The sequence below is a fragment of the Gopherus evgoodei genome, chromosome 7 (genome assembly GCF_007399415.2).
Source record: "Gopherus evgoodei ecotype Sinaloan lineage chromosome 7, rGopEvg1_v1.p, whole genome shotgun sequence".
NCBI lineage: Eukaryota > Metazoa > Chordata > Testudines > Testudinidae > Gopherus > Gopherus evgoodei.
In genome coordinates this window covers 99,107,089-99,124,270 of record NC_044328.1, presented here as the reverse complement: position 1 = coordinate 99,124,270, position 17,182 = coordinate 99,107,089, and the positions used below count along the sequence as shown (strand labels likewise).

The following is a 17,182-nucleotide window of genomic DNA, read 5'->3' as shown; positions in this document are numbered from 1 at the left end:
CACTGAACATGGTTTCAAGTCGCACTAAACAGCACACAAAGTTATCGAAGTCAACAGCCAAGTCAGGCTCAGAATAACGGGTGATGATCAATTCATAGAGTTTCTTGTTCAGTTTAAAGCCTGTCAAGACATTACTATATTAAAAAGTCAAGCAATTTAAAACAGCATTACATCACTTGATTTCAGGCCACACAGGTATTATGTGGAGTGAACAGACCCGTCTTGGAAAGTCGTGTATGTATAGAGAGATCTGTTTATTCATCACTGAGACCAAGAATTTAGCATGATTCAGAAAAGGATTGGCCATTTATATGGATAACCAGAATATTCTCAATTATAGTAAGGATTAAAAAACCCAAGAGTTTTGGACGGGATATAAATATTTATGTTGTAGGATATTAGCCAAGAGAGGTTAGGAAGAAACTTTCTCTGTAGGCAGGTTACTCCATAACTTTCTGAAGCAGCTTATATGGGCACTGTTGGAAATGGGATAGACTGTTAGATGGACCACTGATCTGATCCAGTATGATTATTCTTTGCTACTATCAATCAAATCTTGTCATTTTGGATTGTAACAAGCAACTACTCAGGTTTTCTGTGCAACCACAAGAGGGCATATCATTTCTTGTGCAGAGCACAGTAGCACTTAGGTCAGCTACATCTAAAACATATTTGCACAGATCTTACTGGAGCTCTCTTCTTTAGCTCTGCTCAGAATTTTAACCTGTTGTACAACCATTTGATCATTTTTCTACAGTGCCTAGATGGATTATCTGACAAACCTATCAAAACCTTGGTTCCACCGTGGTTGGAATAAAGGGTACAAATGGTAGTTGTTTGGTTTCTGATGGAAGAGATTATGAATTAACCGACAAACGAATTAAATGCAAGGTAGTAAGTTAACTCCATCAAAGTATGTGATACATCACCTGCAGACTCCAGCGCCATTCGCATTTCATAGGCACTCATGCATCCAGACTTGTCTAAATCAAACTTCCTAAAGACAGTCTTAAAAAAAAAACAAAAAAGGACACATGAGGGTACTGGACACTCCTGCAGTGGTGTAAGCAATCTCATGGACTGTAATAAACAGAGTCACACTGTCTACTGAAAATGTGCAAAAGTACCACATTGCTGTGTACACGAGCAACAAAGACTGGATTAAAAAAAGCACCACTTTTTCAGAGCTGGTACCAGAGCATTTTCAAGTGAAGTCGGAAATTCTCGGTCATTGATATGGATAAGCTAAAGGAAGCAGAAGCAGGGGATCAATAGCAACTTCACCTACCAGGTAACTCCTAATTTTGTTCCAGAGGATGTTGAATTCCACCAGTCCTAATTTCCCATTTCCATCTCTCTATTCAAGAAAAATTGTTAAGGAGAAATGTTTGCAAGCTTACTTCCTGAAGAGGAACTTCCTCTCCCATCACACCCCAAGAAGAAACCAATCAAAGTCTCCACTAAACACTAGCACCCTGGCAGCTATGTCATTTTTACTTAATTTTAAAAAAATCCCCTCGTGACTGGTCTACATCTTACAGGCATGACACAACCCAGAGGGCCAGGATGTAACAAAGATGCAGGAGGAGGATACATCCATGAGGTTCACCATACTTCGGCATGACTCAGTACTGAACCCTTTAGTCCGGAGATCTTTATCTGGAATTTAAAGCAAAGAGGGGGCAGGGTTAAGGCACATAGCAGAGTTGTTTATAACACACTGTGTGAAAAGCTAGCATCCTCATTACAAACATTTGAGCTTTTTTGTGTTCTTTTCAGATTTAATGTAAGAATGCAACCTTAAAGCAGGAGTGAGGCAATAATTATTTTCATTTCCATCCTCTGCTAGTAGATAATGAGACTGCTTCCAACCAGTAGAAGAGAGAAATATATTGATTCTGTCTCCTACACTGATACTCAAAAAAGAGTGCCAGTGCCCAAGCTACAGCTGCCAGTCTGGGTGCATCAGACTGCTGGTACTACTTCAAGAAGAGAATCACATGGTACACTAGATTAGAGACTGACCAAGAAATATGCAGATTCAGACTATAACACTAATAGGTCAGCTGAATTATGTGATGCTGTTTTTTCTATTACTTACGTTTACTTATGATTTTGTTGAGGATAGTCTGCAGTTCTGAGACACTGATTTCCATATCCTAAAAGACCAAAGAAATAATACTGCATTTCTATTGTCTCTCACCCCAAAGTGATTAAGCTGATGTACAAATGATGTACAGAACTATCCATTGCTAAGATGCAGCCATATTTATTAGATGAATTGTGGCAGCAAGTAACAGCGCAAAGCAACAACACACATTGGTTTAGGATGGGAAGTGAAGAATATGCTATCCAACCGAAACTTCCGGAGACTTTTTAGAGGCAGAATATAATTACTCAAATTGGAATTTGGCTAAAATGACTTGGACCAAACCCTCTATATTTCTATGACAAGTCAGTGGCTTGAGATTCATAGATTTAAAGGCCTGACCTTCTGCATAGCACAAGATGGAGAGTCCCACCCAATAATTTCTGCATCAAACCCATAATTTCTACTTGAGCTATGGCAAATCTTTTAGAAAGGTATCCAGTCTTGATCTGAAGACTTCAGGTGATGAAGAATCCACCGCATCCCTACCTAAGTTATTCTAGTGATTAATTACCCTCACTGTTAAAAATGTCCCCTTATTTCTAGTCTGAATTTGTCTACCTTCTGCTTCCAATCACTGGATCTCACTGTGTCTTTTCTGCTAAATTAAAGAGCAGTCTATTTTCAGAAATCTCTTCCCCATATATTTACTTGTGGAACAGGATAAAGTCACTTTTCATTCTTCTCTTGAGTAAACTACGTAGACTGAGCTTCTTAAGTCTCCGACATTAAGGTATGTTTTCCAGACCTAGAATAGTTTTTGTAGCTCTTTTCTGTACCTTTTTTCCAATTGTTCAACAACCTTTCCGAAATGTGGACACCAGAATGGTCTCACTAATGCCATGTACAGAGGTAATACCACCTCCTTTCTCCTACTTTATATTACCTTGTTTATACATCTAAAGACTGTGTTTGCCCTCTTAGCTAATTACCATCACACAGGGAACTCATGTTCAACACTAATTACTATAAACTCAGGGCTGGTGCTACCATTTAGGCCAACTAGGCAACTGCCTAGGGCACCAAGATTTGGGGGGCCAAAAAGCAGCATCCCCAATTTTTTTAAAGCATTTCAGCGGCCACTGCACTGGGAAGGAGAGGGACTCTGAGCAGCTGGCAGGCATCCCAGGGGTTCCCCTGGTCAGCGCGCTGCTGCCGGAAGCCAGCCCAGGAGTTCCCCTGGGTCAGCGCGCCACCGCCAAGAGGCAGCCCGGGGTTCCCCTGGGTCAGCGCACTGCCCTGGCAGGCATCCCAGGGGTTCCCCTGGGTCAACGCGCTGCCGGCAGCCCAGGGGTTCAGGCTGCCGGTGGCACGCTGACCCACGGGAACTCCTGGGCTGCCTGCCGGTGGCTCAGACTCCCTCTCCCTCCCAGCACAGCGGCTGCTCCATCTCATGCGATTCTTTTCATTGCCGGCAATGGTGCCGGCAGCTGGGCAGAGCTCTGAAGCTCTGCTTAGCGCACGTGGCACGAGCCCGGCAACGGGCGCGACAGCAGGGCTTCTGGAGCAGAGATGAGCTAGGGTGGGGAGGTGCCGCGTGGCTCCTGGGGGGGGGAGGAGTTGCAACGGGGGGGGAGCAGCCGCGAGGGGGGGACGTCTCAGAACAGGGGGGCGCAAGGTGGAAGTTTTGCCTAGGGCGCAAAACTTCCTTGCACCAGCCCTGCATAAACTGTCAAGGCAAAACCTCCAGCAGCAGTGCTCCCTCCTACTACCACATGGAGGCATTAATTCAGTAATGATGCAGTGGGGAAAGTGCCACCTAAAAAGATAGTCAACACCATTTCATGTAGAACCTCATTTTTCTTTGGAAGGAATCCATTCAGCTACTGAGGCCTAATCATACTTATCTCCTTACATCACATAAAGCAAAATGTTAGTCTAGCAGCTGGACTAAGGATGGTATGGGGAGAAAAGATTTAGAATTAGACGATTCACAGCTCAAGTGTCCTAAACCCGAAAGAGGACAAACAATACAGCCAGCTGATTTTGCTGAATAATTGGAAAGCATATTATCTTGTGTAACCTATAGAGATGATGCTTGTGTATGTTAGATTGTAAGGTAAATAAAAAACTGGTTTTTGGGCCTAAACTTGGGCTTGATAATAATAAGGCCTAGTAAAACAGAAATGAAGGAAAGTGAGACAATTCAGAGGCAAGTTAGAGAGAAATTATGGTCACGTAGTAAATATGTTTTTGTTTTAGCTGATTTTAGCAGGTGTTGTAAGGAAATTTTTAGATGGTTTGGAATATTGGTAACTGCCGAAATTGCATTGATGCAAATGATAATTAGAATGATGTTTGATACTTAAAGGCAATAAGTAAAAGACATTCACTTTGAGTGTACAGAAGATTAAATATGGTAGTGGAAATATAGATATGGTAAAAGGCAGACTTAATTAAGGGGTGTTGTTACAATTGATTATAAAAATAGTAGTATGCTAATTTTATATTAGTGCACTCGTTCACCATTAAAATACCATTAGAGAGAGGATTATATTCCTCTTCTTCTCATCCAGAGAGTAATCATCTCTGGATGCACCATTTCATCTTGGAATGTGCGCATAAAGGCAGTATACAGTTATATTGTAATGCCTGTTTGCTTCAACTAATTATTTTATTTTAAATAAAATCTTTAATTCTATCATTCACAGTCCTCCAATAAATTAAATTATCTGTCACTGCTCTGGAGGATCAAATTGAAAGAGTGCAGTTTGGTTCTATTTCTGATCTTTTAACTCTTACTTGGGAACACATAAAGCAAGGTTACACTTGCTCCAGCTGCTCACAAAACGATATTGTAATAGGTAGGGACGCCTCAATGGGACCACTATATACAGAACATAGATTTTTCTTTATACACGTTGCTTTTCCACCCACTGCCAAAGGAATAAGAATCATAGAAATCAGGGTTGGAAGAGACCTCAGGAGATCATATAGTCCAACCCCCTGCTCAAAACAGGACAAATCCCAAGACAGTTTTTTTTTTTTTTTTAACCCCTGTTCCCTCAAGGATTGAACTCACAACCCTCGGTTTAGCAGGCCAATGCTCAAACCATTGAGTTATCCCTCCCCCCAGCCACATTGCCTCCATATATTTGCCCCTTCATCTTAACTCAGTAAGAACAGCACACTTACCGCTCCAGCAAGCTGCTTGAAAAGTTGCTTGAAACTGTCATCAATCTCACTTTCAGAAAGCACTTTCTAAGGAAAGAGAACAAACTTTTGATTGGCTACTTCTCAGAAGAGTAAAGTACCCAGCCCCTGAAAGGCATGCAGCAAGGAAATATGTATCTCAGCAAATTTGTTGTGAGCCCATGGCTGGACAGGAGAATACAGAAGAAGTAGTAAAGATATCATGGCAACACTAGCCAAGTAGTAGAATCCTACATTTGAATATTTGAATCCCACATTCAGCTTCTCAATAGTAGGAGAGGGATTGTGCAGTGAAAATGATGCATTTAGCTCCTGAGGGAGTTAGGTTTAGGTCACTCAAGCAATATCTTCGCCAAGGGCAGCTCCAGGCACCAGCACGCCAAGCACGTGCTTGGGGTGGTAAGCCCCAGGGGGTGCTCTGCCGGTCATCACAAGGGCGGTAGGCAGGTTGCCTTCGGCCTCATGCCTGTGGAGGGTCTGGCGGTCCCATGGCTTCGGTGGATCTCCCACAAGCGTGCCGCCGAATCCGCGGGACCGGGGACCTCCCGCAGGCATGCTTGGGGCGTTAAAATACCGAGCCGCCCCTGACCTTCGCACCACTAAATCAGAACTCTTACACAAGTCCAGTTTCCCCAGAGAGCAGTGACTTGTTGCAGAGGGATGGGGAACTATAGTAGGTAAAAATCTGTGTTCAACCCAGATCTTCTGCTGTTGAGGCCTCTGGTTACATGACAACTAGACTGACTCAGCCTCAGAAGTTGTACTACATGGATAGAGCCATAGTAGCTAGTTAGGAATATGGCACTGATAGATGGATCTTTGGCTTCTTATGCAAGGAAACAACACTTACTAATTACCAAGTTCTAGTTGTCTATTCTACTGGAAAGGTCAAGCATGGAAAGAAAATAATTTTTAAAAGTTGTCAGAAGAATGTATGGAAAGAGGAGGAGCCTCATATGATGACTACATAAACAGGGCTTTCTGAACATAGCCACATGCTGTGAATTGAAACCAAGTGACTGCTAGAACTCTGAGTGGTCTTAAACCTCAAAAAGGAATCCTTGGTCTCTGCTCTTGCAGAAGTTAGGGGATAAGGGGTTCTTACCTCATCTGGAAGATTAGCCTGGATCTGATCATCCATCTCCCTGCAGAAACACACACAAAATGTCCATGAAGGAATCAAAATAGCAAAACCATTGTGGCAAGAGAAGAGGTACTGTGTGGTCACAATATTGTGTGAGCAAGTATAAATGCTATACGTTAGTTCTCAGGGGGGAAAGTTTCTGGGTGCAAGAGAGGCTGGTACCTATGTTTCAGTAATGTTTAGCAACCACAAATCCTTACGGGCCCAGGCAAATAGATCACAGGCTCTAATGCAGGATCTCTGGCATAGCAGGGCACAATACTCTCTCTCTTTTTCCAACCATCACATCTCCTACATATTGGTTTCCACAGCCACACAGACTAAAGGCCTTGGCTGATCTAGAATAAGTAAGTTTGTGTCACATTCCTTCTTCACAGTCAGCCAGAGAGAGAACAATATAATGCTTGGGAACAAAGATTCCCAAAGATTGCAAAAACATGATGATAGGGATACATGAATAAAATCCCACACTCATGTACTAACTGCAGCCCTGTGAAAGAGCCTTGATATTATTAAAATTTTCCATATATGGCCCTTGACTGGGAAGCCCTGATAGGCTAGCATCAGTTAGAAAAAGTATGGGGATGCAAGAGGTGGTAGTGGTACTGGATATGATTCATCCCTTTATCTTCTGGGACCCAATTCCTGGAAAACAGCTACTAGTTCACACAAAACACTTGCCATAATCAAAGACTGAAACTTACTTACTCAGTTCCAGCTTTTTTCTCTGAGAAGACCCTAAGGACAAAATCTCCCTCCTTGTTAGGTTCGAAGGTGGAAGGCACAACAATATACTCCCCTGGAGGCAACTTGAAGCGTGTGCTGACTTCACGAAGGTTTATGAACTGCTCCGAGCGGGCTCGCGAGGCATTCGCCAGGAAGAAATCTCGTTTCAAATGAACTGCAGACTGGCCTACAAACTGCCAGAGAGAGACATATAGTCACCGCCATGAGCTGGCAAATCTTCTGCTCCACACAGGCTGCTAAAGGCCCAGTACAAAGATCTAGCTAACCTGGATGTTTCAACAGTACCACAATAAAAGATAAGAAGGAAGATCCTTGGAAAAAGACAGAGGGTCCTTTGGAAGCAGAGTGGTCAAGACATTAGCATTTTTCCTCTGTGCCACATAAGATTTCCTGCCCAAACAACAAGTGAAAATAAATGTATTGGCTGCCACATATTGAATCAAACCTCAGGTTCTCATATTCCCAGCCTGCAGGGTCTGAGAACTGCATCACGTTCCTTTGGCTAACTCAAAAGCAGTGTTGTTGGGCTCTGAAGGGAACTGTACCATCCCTCTTAAAACAAGTGTAGGATGGCCCAACCCAGAGAAGCAGAAAGGCTGCCATTAAAGAGAAAGGATGGTCCAGTGGTCAGGGTAAAGCTGAGGACCTAGGAGACCTGGATTCAAGTCCCTGCTCTACCAGACTTCCTGTATGACTTTGGGCAAGTCACTTAGACTCTCAGTTCTCCATTTGTAAAACAGGGATCCTTCCCTATCTCACAGCGATATTATGAGGTGCTCCTATATTACAGTGATAAGAGGCAATATAAGTACCTAAGAGAGATATTTAGAATAAAAATAGGACCTCAGAAAACTCACACACACACAAAATGTCACTACAGTACATCAATCCCTGTTAATGGTGTGCCATTAGAAGAATGAAAAATTCCATAAAAGTAAGACATGCTGTTCAGACCTTGATCTGGATGAATATCAAAGAACTTTCAGGTTGTCTGGGATGGATATAAAATAAAAGCCTTGGAGCCACCTTGATCATTTCTAAAGGAAGAAGTGTCCGAATCCAAAGTGAAGCCACATTATGCATCATCATGCAATGTTACCCCTACCAAAAGGATTGATTTAAATATGCATTACCTATGGTTGGTATCTGATGAAAGAATTTCCATACGTACCTCACGAGGAACCTGTAGAAATACAAATTAGAAGTCAGTAAGTTACAATGAAACTGTTAGCCAACAGGAAAAAGATAACATCTATATTTAGTTAGTTATTTGCTTGGCCAGTCATCTTCTGCAATCCTATAATTACCATTTAAAGTATTTATGCCTGGATGACAGTTTAAGCAATGGTTTCCCCTCACATCCCTTTCTTCTCTTGTGTCATTGCAATGAAGGATACATGTTGTTCAGGGGCACTCACCTTTGAAGCCCTAGGTCACCCGCCCCCATCATTGTTCCTATAAGGAAGCCCTGCTGCCCCAACAAGCTGGGGTGACAAGTTAATTCATCCAAGGTACAGAGGCAGCTCAACAATGAGCTAACATCTGAAGGCTAATTATATCCAAGTGAGCCTATTAATCTTCTAAAGAACTGTTATTCTCAGAGGGGAGAGAGACAAGAAGGTTGTGCTAATCAGAAGCTAGGAATCTCTGAGAGCACAGATTGTTACTGAGCTCATAGTTACCTCATAGACAGCAAAGCCAATGGTCTCCATGTCCTTCCCATATCTCCTTTCCCTGCGACGGTGCTTCTGCATGAGTGCCAGGAGAAAACTGCAGCCCGATTCTCTGCTGTAGTCATCATCATTATCATCCACCTCTTCCAGTCGGATTTTAAACTGAGGGTTTATCCAGAATGTAGCTGAATGGCAGGAAGACAAAGGAATAAATTAAACAATATGCTATCCTTACATATTCCTGGTTGTTTTAAGTATAGGGTAAGTCTGCACTGCAATTACGGGGCATGACTGTGGATCATCACGTAGACATACCTAAAGGCTTGTCTACACTTACATTTTATAGCGCTCTAACTTGCTGGCTCAAGGGTATGAAAAATCACACCCCTGAGCACAGTAAGTCTGAGCACTTTAAAGCGCTAGTGTAGACAGGTTCTGAGCGCTGGGAGCCACACTCCCAGCCCTCGGAGCTAATCGCCTCATGGAGGTGGATTACCAGGAGCGCTGGGAGAGGTCTCTCCCCTCGCTTGCGCGTGACCACACTTCAGCGTTTTGAAATTTCCAATGTAGACATGCCCTTAGATAGCTTTAACATAGCTATCTTGGGCACTGGTAGCAATAAAGCAATGGAAGCATGGGCTAGATCCCCAAGTAATAACCTAGGGTTCTGGGTGAGCTTGTGGAAGCCCGGGATGCCGCAGCTTCAGTACCATTGGTACCCAAGCTAGGTTGGGTCTATCTACACAAGCTGCAGGCACACACAGTTATTGCACTGTAGATTTACCCTTTAAGCCAAGAGTCTCTTACGAATGCCTGAATGTCAGGAAAACCTGCCCATCCCAGTATAAAACAATCACTGGGAACGGACAGACCAGTATTCATGGTTATAAAAATGTTCACTCATTCATAGTTTAAATTGATTGCAACAGTGGTAATTCAGCAAATATACATTTAGAAATGAGCTTTCCTCATTAACATGGGTCTCTGCAGAGGGTATTTCCAGTAAACTACAATCACTTCCTCAGGGAGCAGTGAAATTGGTACGTCTCAGTGTAAAACTGTTTTAACAGCCAGTATCAGGCTAGTTTGATAAGATCAGGTGTTCTGGGTGGGTTAGCACTAAGGGCTTGTCTACACTGGCAAGTTTTGTCACCAAAAACTGCCTTTTGGCATAAAAGAGCAAGAGCGTACACACTACAATAGGACTTTTGTCCCGAAAAACACTCAGTTTTGGCGACAAAAAGCTTCCACCCCTGTAAGAGACTTGTCTTTTCCTCTCCCTTTATTGTGGACAAAGAGCCAGTGTAGACACTGCTGATTGTTTTGCCGATAGAACTGGCTTCAGTATCCCACAATGCCTGCCCTGATTGCTCTGCTCAGTGTTCTGATTTCTGCTGCCCTGCAGGCATGCGCCCCTCCCCTTTCAAAGCTCCGGGAATTATCTGTGTGTTGCTCCGTTTGGGAAACAAAGAGCAAATCATTGGAATGCTCCTATTCTGTGCTGCACTAGGAAAACAGCAGCGCAGGGGGAGGGGGACAGACTGCTGCGCTGCTTTGCCATTCCTCAGCAGGGGGAGCTCACAGAGCTGCTCATGATGCTGCTCTCGGCAGCTGAGGGGGCTGTGGGAGAACTTGGGAGAGAAACCCAAGATGGTGTCCCCAATGTGGACATGATCTGTCGACATAGGGAGCAAGTGTGAACACCCTTTGACGATTTTTGTTTTGACGACTTTTGGATGCTGACATAAGTTTTGTCAACAACATTTGGTAGTGTAGACAAGCCCTAAGAGTAGCACAGTGGACCATATACCTTACCCGGAAAATTCCTGCAGCCTCCAGCTGTGCTCCCCCGTCTCCAGGTGCCATCATAGAGTGTTGTGTTCCACTTGCGGAAGGTGCGTGCTTTCAGTGCATCTGGAGTAAGGTTACAGATCTCCAGCCGTGTGAACTCTCTCAAAAAGTCTTGGAAGGACATCCTAAGAAGAAAGAAATCAAGTGAGCTCACACAGGTGTCAGAAAAACTACTGCAAAGGTCTCTCTCCTTTCCTAGCCCATGTACATTTTTGAGAGTGCAAAATTTTTTACATCCCGAATCAGGACAAAATTCAATCATATTTCCACAAACTGAAAAACAAAAAACAAAATTCAGCTCAGGTCAATCAAAATATTTCTATTTGATAATTCTAAAACATTTTTATTTAGATTTTTTAAAGTTCTAATTAGCTTAGATTTCTAAATAAAATCATCTCAGATCAGAAAAGTAGGTTTTTCTTTTGAAAATATTGAAATGTTCATTTTGACAATTTTGAAATTTTTTCAACAGTCAGGAAATTTGTATAAATTGCCCTGTTTCACAAACAGCTTCGGTTTCAACAAATCTGTATATTTTGGTGAACAAACATTTCATTGAAAAAATCCTAATCAGCTCTATCCTTAGGACCCAGGATGCATCTGATGATCCTGTTTTATGTAGATATCAAAGCTTTCCACAGGCTCACAAAGAATAGAAATCTTTCTGTTCTACCCTGATCCTTCACCAATTCATGCCTTTTATTCCTTGCTTCTATGGTAATAATTCCTGGCTATAGTGAATCCAAGACCTTATATTTTTGATGTATTTCTTATTCAAAATCCCACAGCAAAGGAGTCCAAGCCTTTGCAAAATCTTTTTATAGTGATTAGTGAAAAACAACATTCACTACCTACTGTTTCCTTGTACCTCCCCTCCCCTACTTTGATCTGTTATACCAGGGTTGGGCAAACTTTTTCGCCTAAGGGCCACATTGGGGTTGCAAAACTGTACGGAGGGCTGGGTAGGGAAGACTGTGCCTCCCCAAACAGCCTGGCCCCATCCCCTATCCGACCCCTCCCACTTACCACCCCTTGACTTCCCCCCTCAGAACCCTCACCCCATCCAACCCCCCCCACGCTCCTTGTCCCCTAACCGTCCCCTCCCAGGACCCCCCACCCCAACCACCCTCAGGACCCCACCCCCTATCCAACCACCCTGCTCCCAGTCCCGAATGCTCTGACCCCTATCCACACCCCTGCCCCTTGACAGGCCCTCTGGGACCCCACACCTATCCAAACCCCCATTTCCCATCCCCTGACCCCTATCCACACCCCCTCCCCCTGACAGGCCCCCCGGGGCTCCCATGCTTATCCGACCACCCCATCCCCTGACCACCCCCCAGAATATCCACCCCATCCAACTGCCCTGAGCCCTGTCCCCTGACTCCCCCCCCCCGGAACCCCCACCCCTTATCCAACACCCCAGCCCCAGCCCTCTTACCATGCTGCTCAGAACAGCATGTCTGGCAGCCGCGCCGCCTGGCCGGAACCAGGCACGCTAGTGCTGTGCTCGGCAGGAGCGCACAACCCCGCTGCCCAGAGTGCTGCCTGTGCAGCAACGTTGCTGCAGGGTAGGGGGGACCCGGGGGAGGGGCCAGGGGTAGCCTCCCTGGCTGGGAGCTCAAGGGCTGGGCAGGACGGTCCTGCGGACCGGATGTGGCCCGCGGGCTGTATAACACCTCTGTGTTATAGCCATGTGTTTTCTCTTGTCCTATACTTAGATTCTAAACTCTACCAGGCAGGGACCGTCTTTTTGTTCTGTTTGTACAGTGCCTAGTACAAGGGAGCCCTGATCCATGAGTAGGGCTCCTAGGCTTTATGGGAATACAAGTAAAAAATAATAATACTCTATAATATCTAAGCAATTTATAAAATAAATATAGAGGGCCAGATCCTCAGATGGTATAAATCAGTCCAACTTTATCATCTTCACTTGAATTTCCCTGATTTATGCCAGGTGAAGATCAACTCCATTGAGTTCATGGTGGATTTTTTTTTGGTAGGGGAGCAGGTGGGTGGGAATATTATTTTCAGCTGCAAAGACCAATCTATTTTGCTGTTTTTCCCAGGTCACTAACTTCACAGGAAAGAGGGATGGCTCAGTGGTTTGAGCATTGGTCTACTAAATCCAGGGTTGTGAGTTCAATCCTTGAAGGGGCCATTTGGGGATTTAGTTGGGGATTGGTCCTGCTTTGGGCAGGGGGTTGGACTAGATGACCTCCTGAGGTCCCTTCCAACCCTGATATTCTATGGTTAGCCAAGTGCCACTCTCCAAAATAGCACAAAATTGATTCCAGGCAGCACTGAGATCCATTTGCAGCGAAAACATTTGCTTCCTGTAGCATAGGTTTTCACTGGTAAAAACACCACTTAAGACAAATTTAAAAAACCAGCATCTCAGTTTATTTGTGCATATTTAAAACCCCTTTTAACTTGGTCATGCAAGTGTAAAATAAGGGTTAGTGCAAATTGTACTTTCCGCTTACCAGAATTCCCCATCTTCCATTTTAATCCTTAGCTGCTGTCCCACAGATGGGTCCACCACGTTCCACTCAGAAGAGCTGCAGGGGGGAAGCATTTCAAACATGCCGTGAATCCTAAAGCTTGAACAACTCACAGTAAATTAAATTCTGGAAGAAGGAGGTGCAACTCCATTGACCTATCGGAGCTCTGCCAGTTTACAACAGGGCTGAATTTGGCCCATTGTGGGAAACATTATCATCCCACACTGCTCATTAGTAAGAAAAATATCATTACTGGCTGCAGACATGTGTGGTCTGTATTCCAAGCTGTTCCTGTGCTGTGGCTCAGCAGAATATTTCCAGTTCCACAAACTGGGTGTAGGATCCAACCAAAATACCTCTGTTTTATAAAGATGTGACCATAAGAGCATCTCAGTGCCAGGTGGCATATTGTTGTTAGGATATTTACCCAAAGGGTGGCATGTAATGTATCACTGGAAAACTCAAAACGCATTGATCATTAATATTATTGGGTGGTATATGTAATAGGTTCGTATATCATCCCCATCACCATAATATCTGAGGGTCTTCTGTAGTGCATTAAGCAATATGACTAATATCTGTCACACATGGTTCATTCTGTCTCTCATCCTTTCCACAGGGGGAGAAGTGTGTGCGCACTGGAATGATTCGTCTTGGGATTTTTATTTATTTGTTAAAGGTACATGCTGGGGACTGAACAAATTTGCAATAGATAAAGCCTTTTACCTCTAGGTCACTAATTCCGATACAGACTGGTAATGTTCCTTTCTGACAGCTATTTGCCATTTATCCAAGGTCCTTATCAACTTGATATCTAAGCAAGGAGAGCCTACATGAAGTGAACTGATACATCTGCAGTACAATTCCTAGTGGGCAGATATCTACAGCTCATTAACCATTATCCTAGTTAGCACTATTTGGTCCCCTTTTCGCCAGCTGCAGCAGTGTACAAGGCTGGAACTATCCTCAACTTCAGATCTTCCTTTTAAGTCAGAGTGGAGACATGCTAGCAAGGGTTGTGTGTGGGAAGCCTGATTGCTACCTAACCTATGTGCTGTAGAAGTTCAGTGTCTAGACCTGTCAAGCTGACGCCTTCCACCAAGAGGAAATTGTATTTATTTTTTTTCCTCTCCAATCTTCAGCAGGGGTGCTGGAACAATTTGTATAGTGGGGGTGCTGAGAGTCACTGAACCAAACTGTAGACCACTTCAAACCAGGGGCTGTGGCAGCATCCGCAGCACCCCTAGGTCCAGCACTTATGATATTCAGAATCTGTATAAAAAGGAGTTGATCCTTACTTGTCACTCCAGGCTCCAGTCCATTCCACCTCTCCCCATGGGTTTCGCATTCGAATTAGATTAACTCTCTGTCCTCGGTAGTTAATCTGTAATCATCACAGATATCCACTTAGAGATACAGTAATACTTGCTTTCTGTAGTATTTATGCCTTACAGCCAGGTGCACAAAGAACTGTCATGCAAAAGACTACGATGGAGAGGAGAAAAACATAACTAGCTTTTAATGCGAGAGTGCTATGAGGAAGAAAAACTACAACTTTTTCACTCGGCAGAAACTGTTGTGCGGAATTTGGATACTATTGGGGTGAATGCTATAGTAAAAAATAAAACAGATCAGATAGTGAGAACACTATTTCTTATGACCAAGAACTGTGTGGATCCATGTCACTGTGCTCTACTAATTAAGGCCCTAGCCACAGTGGTATCAGGACCCTACTAGCTACAGTCAGATTTAAACATAGTTATAGCTAATAAGCTTCTGATTCACTTGCAGGCAGTGTTTTAAAGGAGCATTTTCAGGGTATCCTCAGGTATATATATATATATATTTCTCTGCAGATGTTTAGAAACCATACATAGCAGGTAGCATTGTGCTTTAAAACTGACCAGTCTAGTTTCACAGTCTTGGTGAATCACATATAGGCATCAAGAAGTATATGAGATTTTAAAAATTCTTTCAACTTTAGTAATCCAAAAGTGTTATTAAGTAACACATTGTACAAATCACTTTCTTTGTGTGAAATCTGTCACAAGTGACAACCCAAGATTACAAACGAACAAAGAAACAAAAAATGTTGCCTTATTTTTAATACTCAAATACAAAATACTAAATCGCGCAGAGACTTTCAAGTGGTAGCTTCAAAAAGTTAGTTGCTGGTTCAAAGGTATAGGCTTTTTTTAATGCATTATGATTTTTAACCTGACATTCCCTTGAAACTACCAGAACATCTAATTGCTGCAGAGGGCACGGGTGAAACAAAGCTGGAGAGTGTGTATTAATGTGCCAATCCTGGCATGTCTCATGGGATTTAAGCAATAGTTGATGGTCACCCTATTACCTCAGACAGGAAAAAAAAAAAGAACTCCGCTTATTTTCTGCAAAGTCACAAACTTGTAATAAAATACATGCGAGGTGGTTCTGCCACAAAGACCTGCTATAGCAGAGCAGCTCGGGATGGGGTGGGCAATGAAATATGGATCTGCCAGTGCACTGCACCCACGCCTCTTCTGTTTGACTTACTATTTATTAATCCTAGCTCTATAACCCCACGATAAACACTGCAGTTCTGATTATTTCCAAAGGTCTTGCAAATCTCTCCAGACAACACACAGCATATTTTGTCTTTTTAAACTGCTTTATACCTGAGACGCTCAAATATTCATGATTTAAATCCCAGGACATGGGTGTCTGAGATATTATTGTTCCTACTGTGTAGCTAAGCAGGCTCAGGTGAAGTGACTTTTGCAAGGTCACACAGCGGCAGAGTTGGGAATAGAACTAGGAGACCTGATTCCCTGTTCTAACTGCTGCACAACACTCCCTCTCTTCAAACTCTTCAAGGGAATGAAGACTGTACCTGTTTGGCTCCTGTGACCGAATAGGCATGACCCTTCACCAGCTTTTTAAATGTTACAGCCTCCATGTCAAGAGCACTGGTAATCTACATTTAAAAAAGTACACAAGAATACATGTTAAAAGTTGTCATTGACTTCACCTCTGTCCCTAAAAGAAAAGGCATATTAACTCAAACTTAGCTTACACATCCACACACACACACAGAATAAACCCCAGTTCATGCGAGGACCACAGCTGAACATGTACAAATGAGCCAGCATGCCACTGTTTTATTTTGTTTGGGTTTTTACAATGCAACCATCACTGTGGTACCTAAACAACAGCATTTTTTTTTTGGATGTGGAGCCTTGCTCCCTCCCAGCTGCTCTAGGGCAGTGTTTCTCAACATTTTTTTAGGTTGATGACCCTTTATTCAAAATAAAAAAAATTGAACCCTCCACCCCACCCCATATTTACTATACAAGAGTAAAAAAATTATTAATTAGAAGCCCATGTAGTTGACGTGGGTGTGTTTTCAGGACTGACAGAATAACTGACCTTGAAGGTTAAGAGTGTGCAGAGAATGAGGGAGTAAGATTTTCTTTGCTTTAGATTGTAATAAAATGTTCAACACTGCACAATCCTCCTTGATTACCTTTCATGACACCCTTGGGGGTCATGAACCACTAGTTGAGAAACATTCCTCTAGTCTTTTCTATGTCATTTATAAGATCTTTTAAAACGAATGCAGAAACTCTTGAAACTTTATAATGTTATGAGCTGGGTGATGCGTTGTTATGGGATTAAGGCTGAACTCATCCTTCAATTAACAACTATAAACATAAGCCCCATTTTAGCCCTGGTCTACGCTACAGAGTTAGATTGATGTAAGGCAGCTTACATTGACCTAACTCTCAGCATCTACACCAAAATGCAGCTCCCACCAACGTAAGTCGCCCACTACACCAGCTTAACAACTCCATGTCTGTGAGAGGTGTAGCACTTAAGTCACTGTAGTTAGGTTAACAGAGTGTCTGCGTAGACACTGTGTTGCTTACATCGACTGTTGCTGCCTTTCAGAAGCAGACCTACAATGCCCCACACTGAG

The 17,182-nt window shown here is 43.2% G+C and overlaps 1 protein-coding gene across 6 annotated transcripts in view; it reads right to left on the bottom strand.

The window, feature by feature from the left end:
- CAPN1 (calpain 1) overlaps positions 1–17,182 on the bottom strand; it is a 47,455-nt gene that overhangs the window by 2,900 nt on the left and 27,373 nt on the right. For all 6 annotated transcript variants that reach the window (XM_030569386.1, XM_030569385.1, XM_030569388.1 and 3 more), the window contains 14 exons: positions 16,097–16,180; positions 14,520–14,605; positions 13,204–13,278; positions 10,682–10,842; positions 8,876–9,051; positions 8,365–8,376; positions 7,155–7,366; positions 6,408–6,447; positions 5,285–5,350; positions 2,102–2,159; positions 1,595–1,659; positions 1,289–1,357; positions 930–1,008; positions 4–120 (listed from right to left, as the gene is read on the bottom strand). In XM_030569386.1, the coding sequence (XP_030425246.1) occupies positions 4–120; positions 930–1,008; positions 1,289–1,357; positions 1,595–1,659; positions 2,102–2,159; positions 5,285–5,350; positions 6,408–6,447; positions 7,155–7,366; positions 8,365–8,376; positions 8,876–9,051; positions 10,682–10,842; positions 13,204–13,278; positions 14,520–14,605; positions 16,097–16,180 (1,300 nt within the window). The remainder of the gene's footprint in view (positions 1–3; positions 121–929; positions 1,009–1,288; positions 1,358–1,594; positions 1,660–2,101; positions 2,160–5,284; positions 5,351–6,407; positions 6,448–7,154; positions 7,367–8,364; positions 8,377–8,875; positions 9,052–10,681; positions 10,843–13,203; positions 13,279–14,519; positions 14,606–16,096; positions 16,181–17,182) is intronic.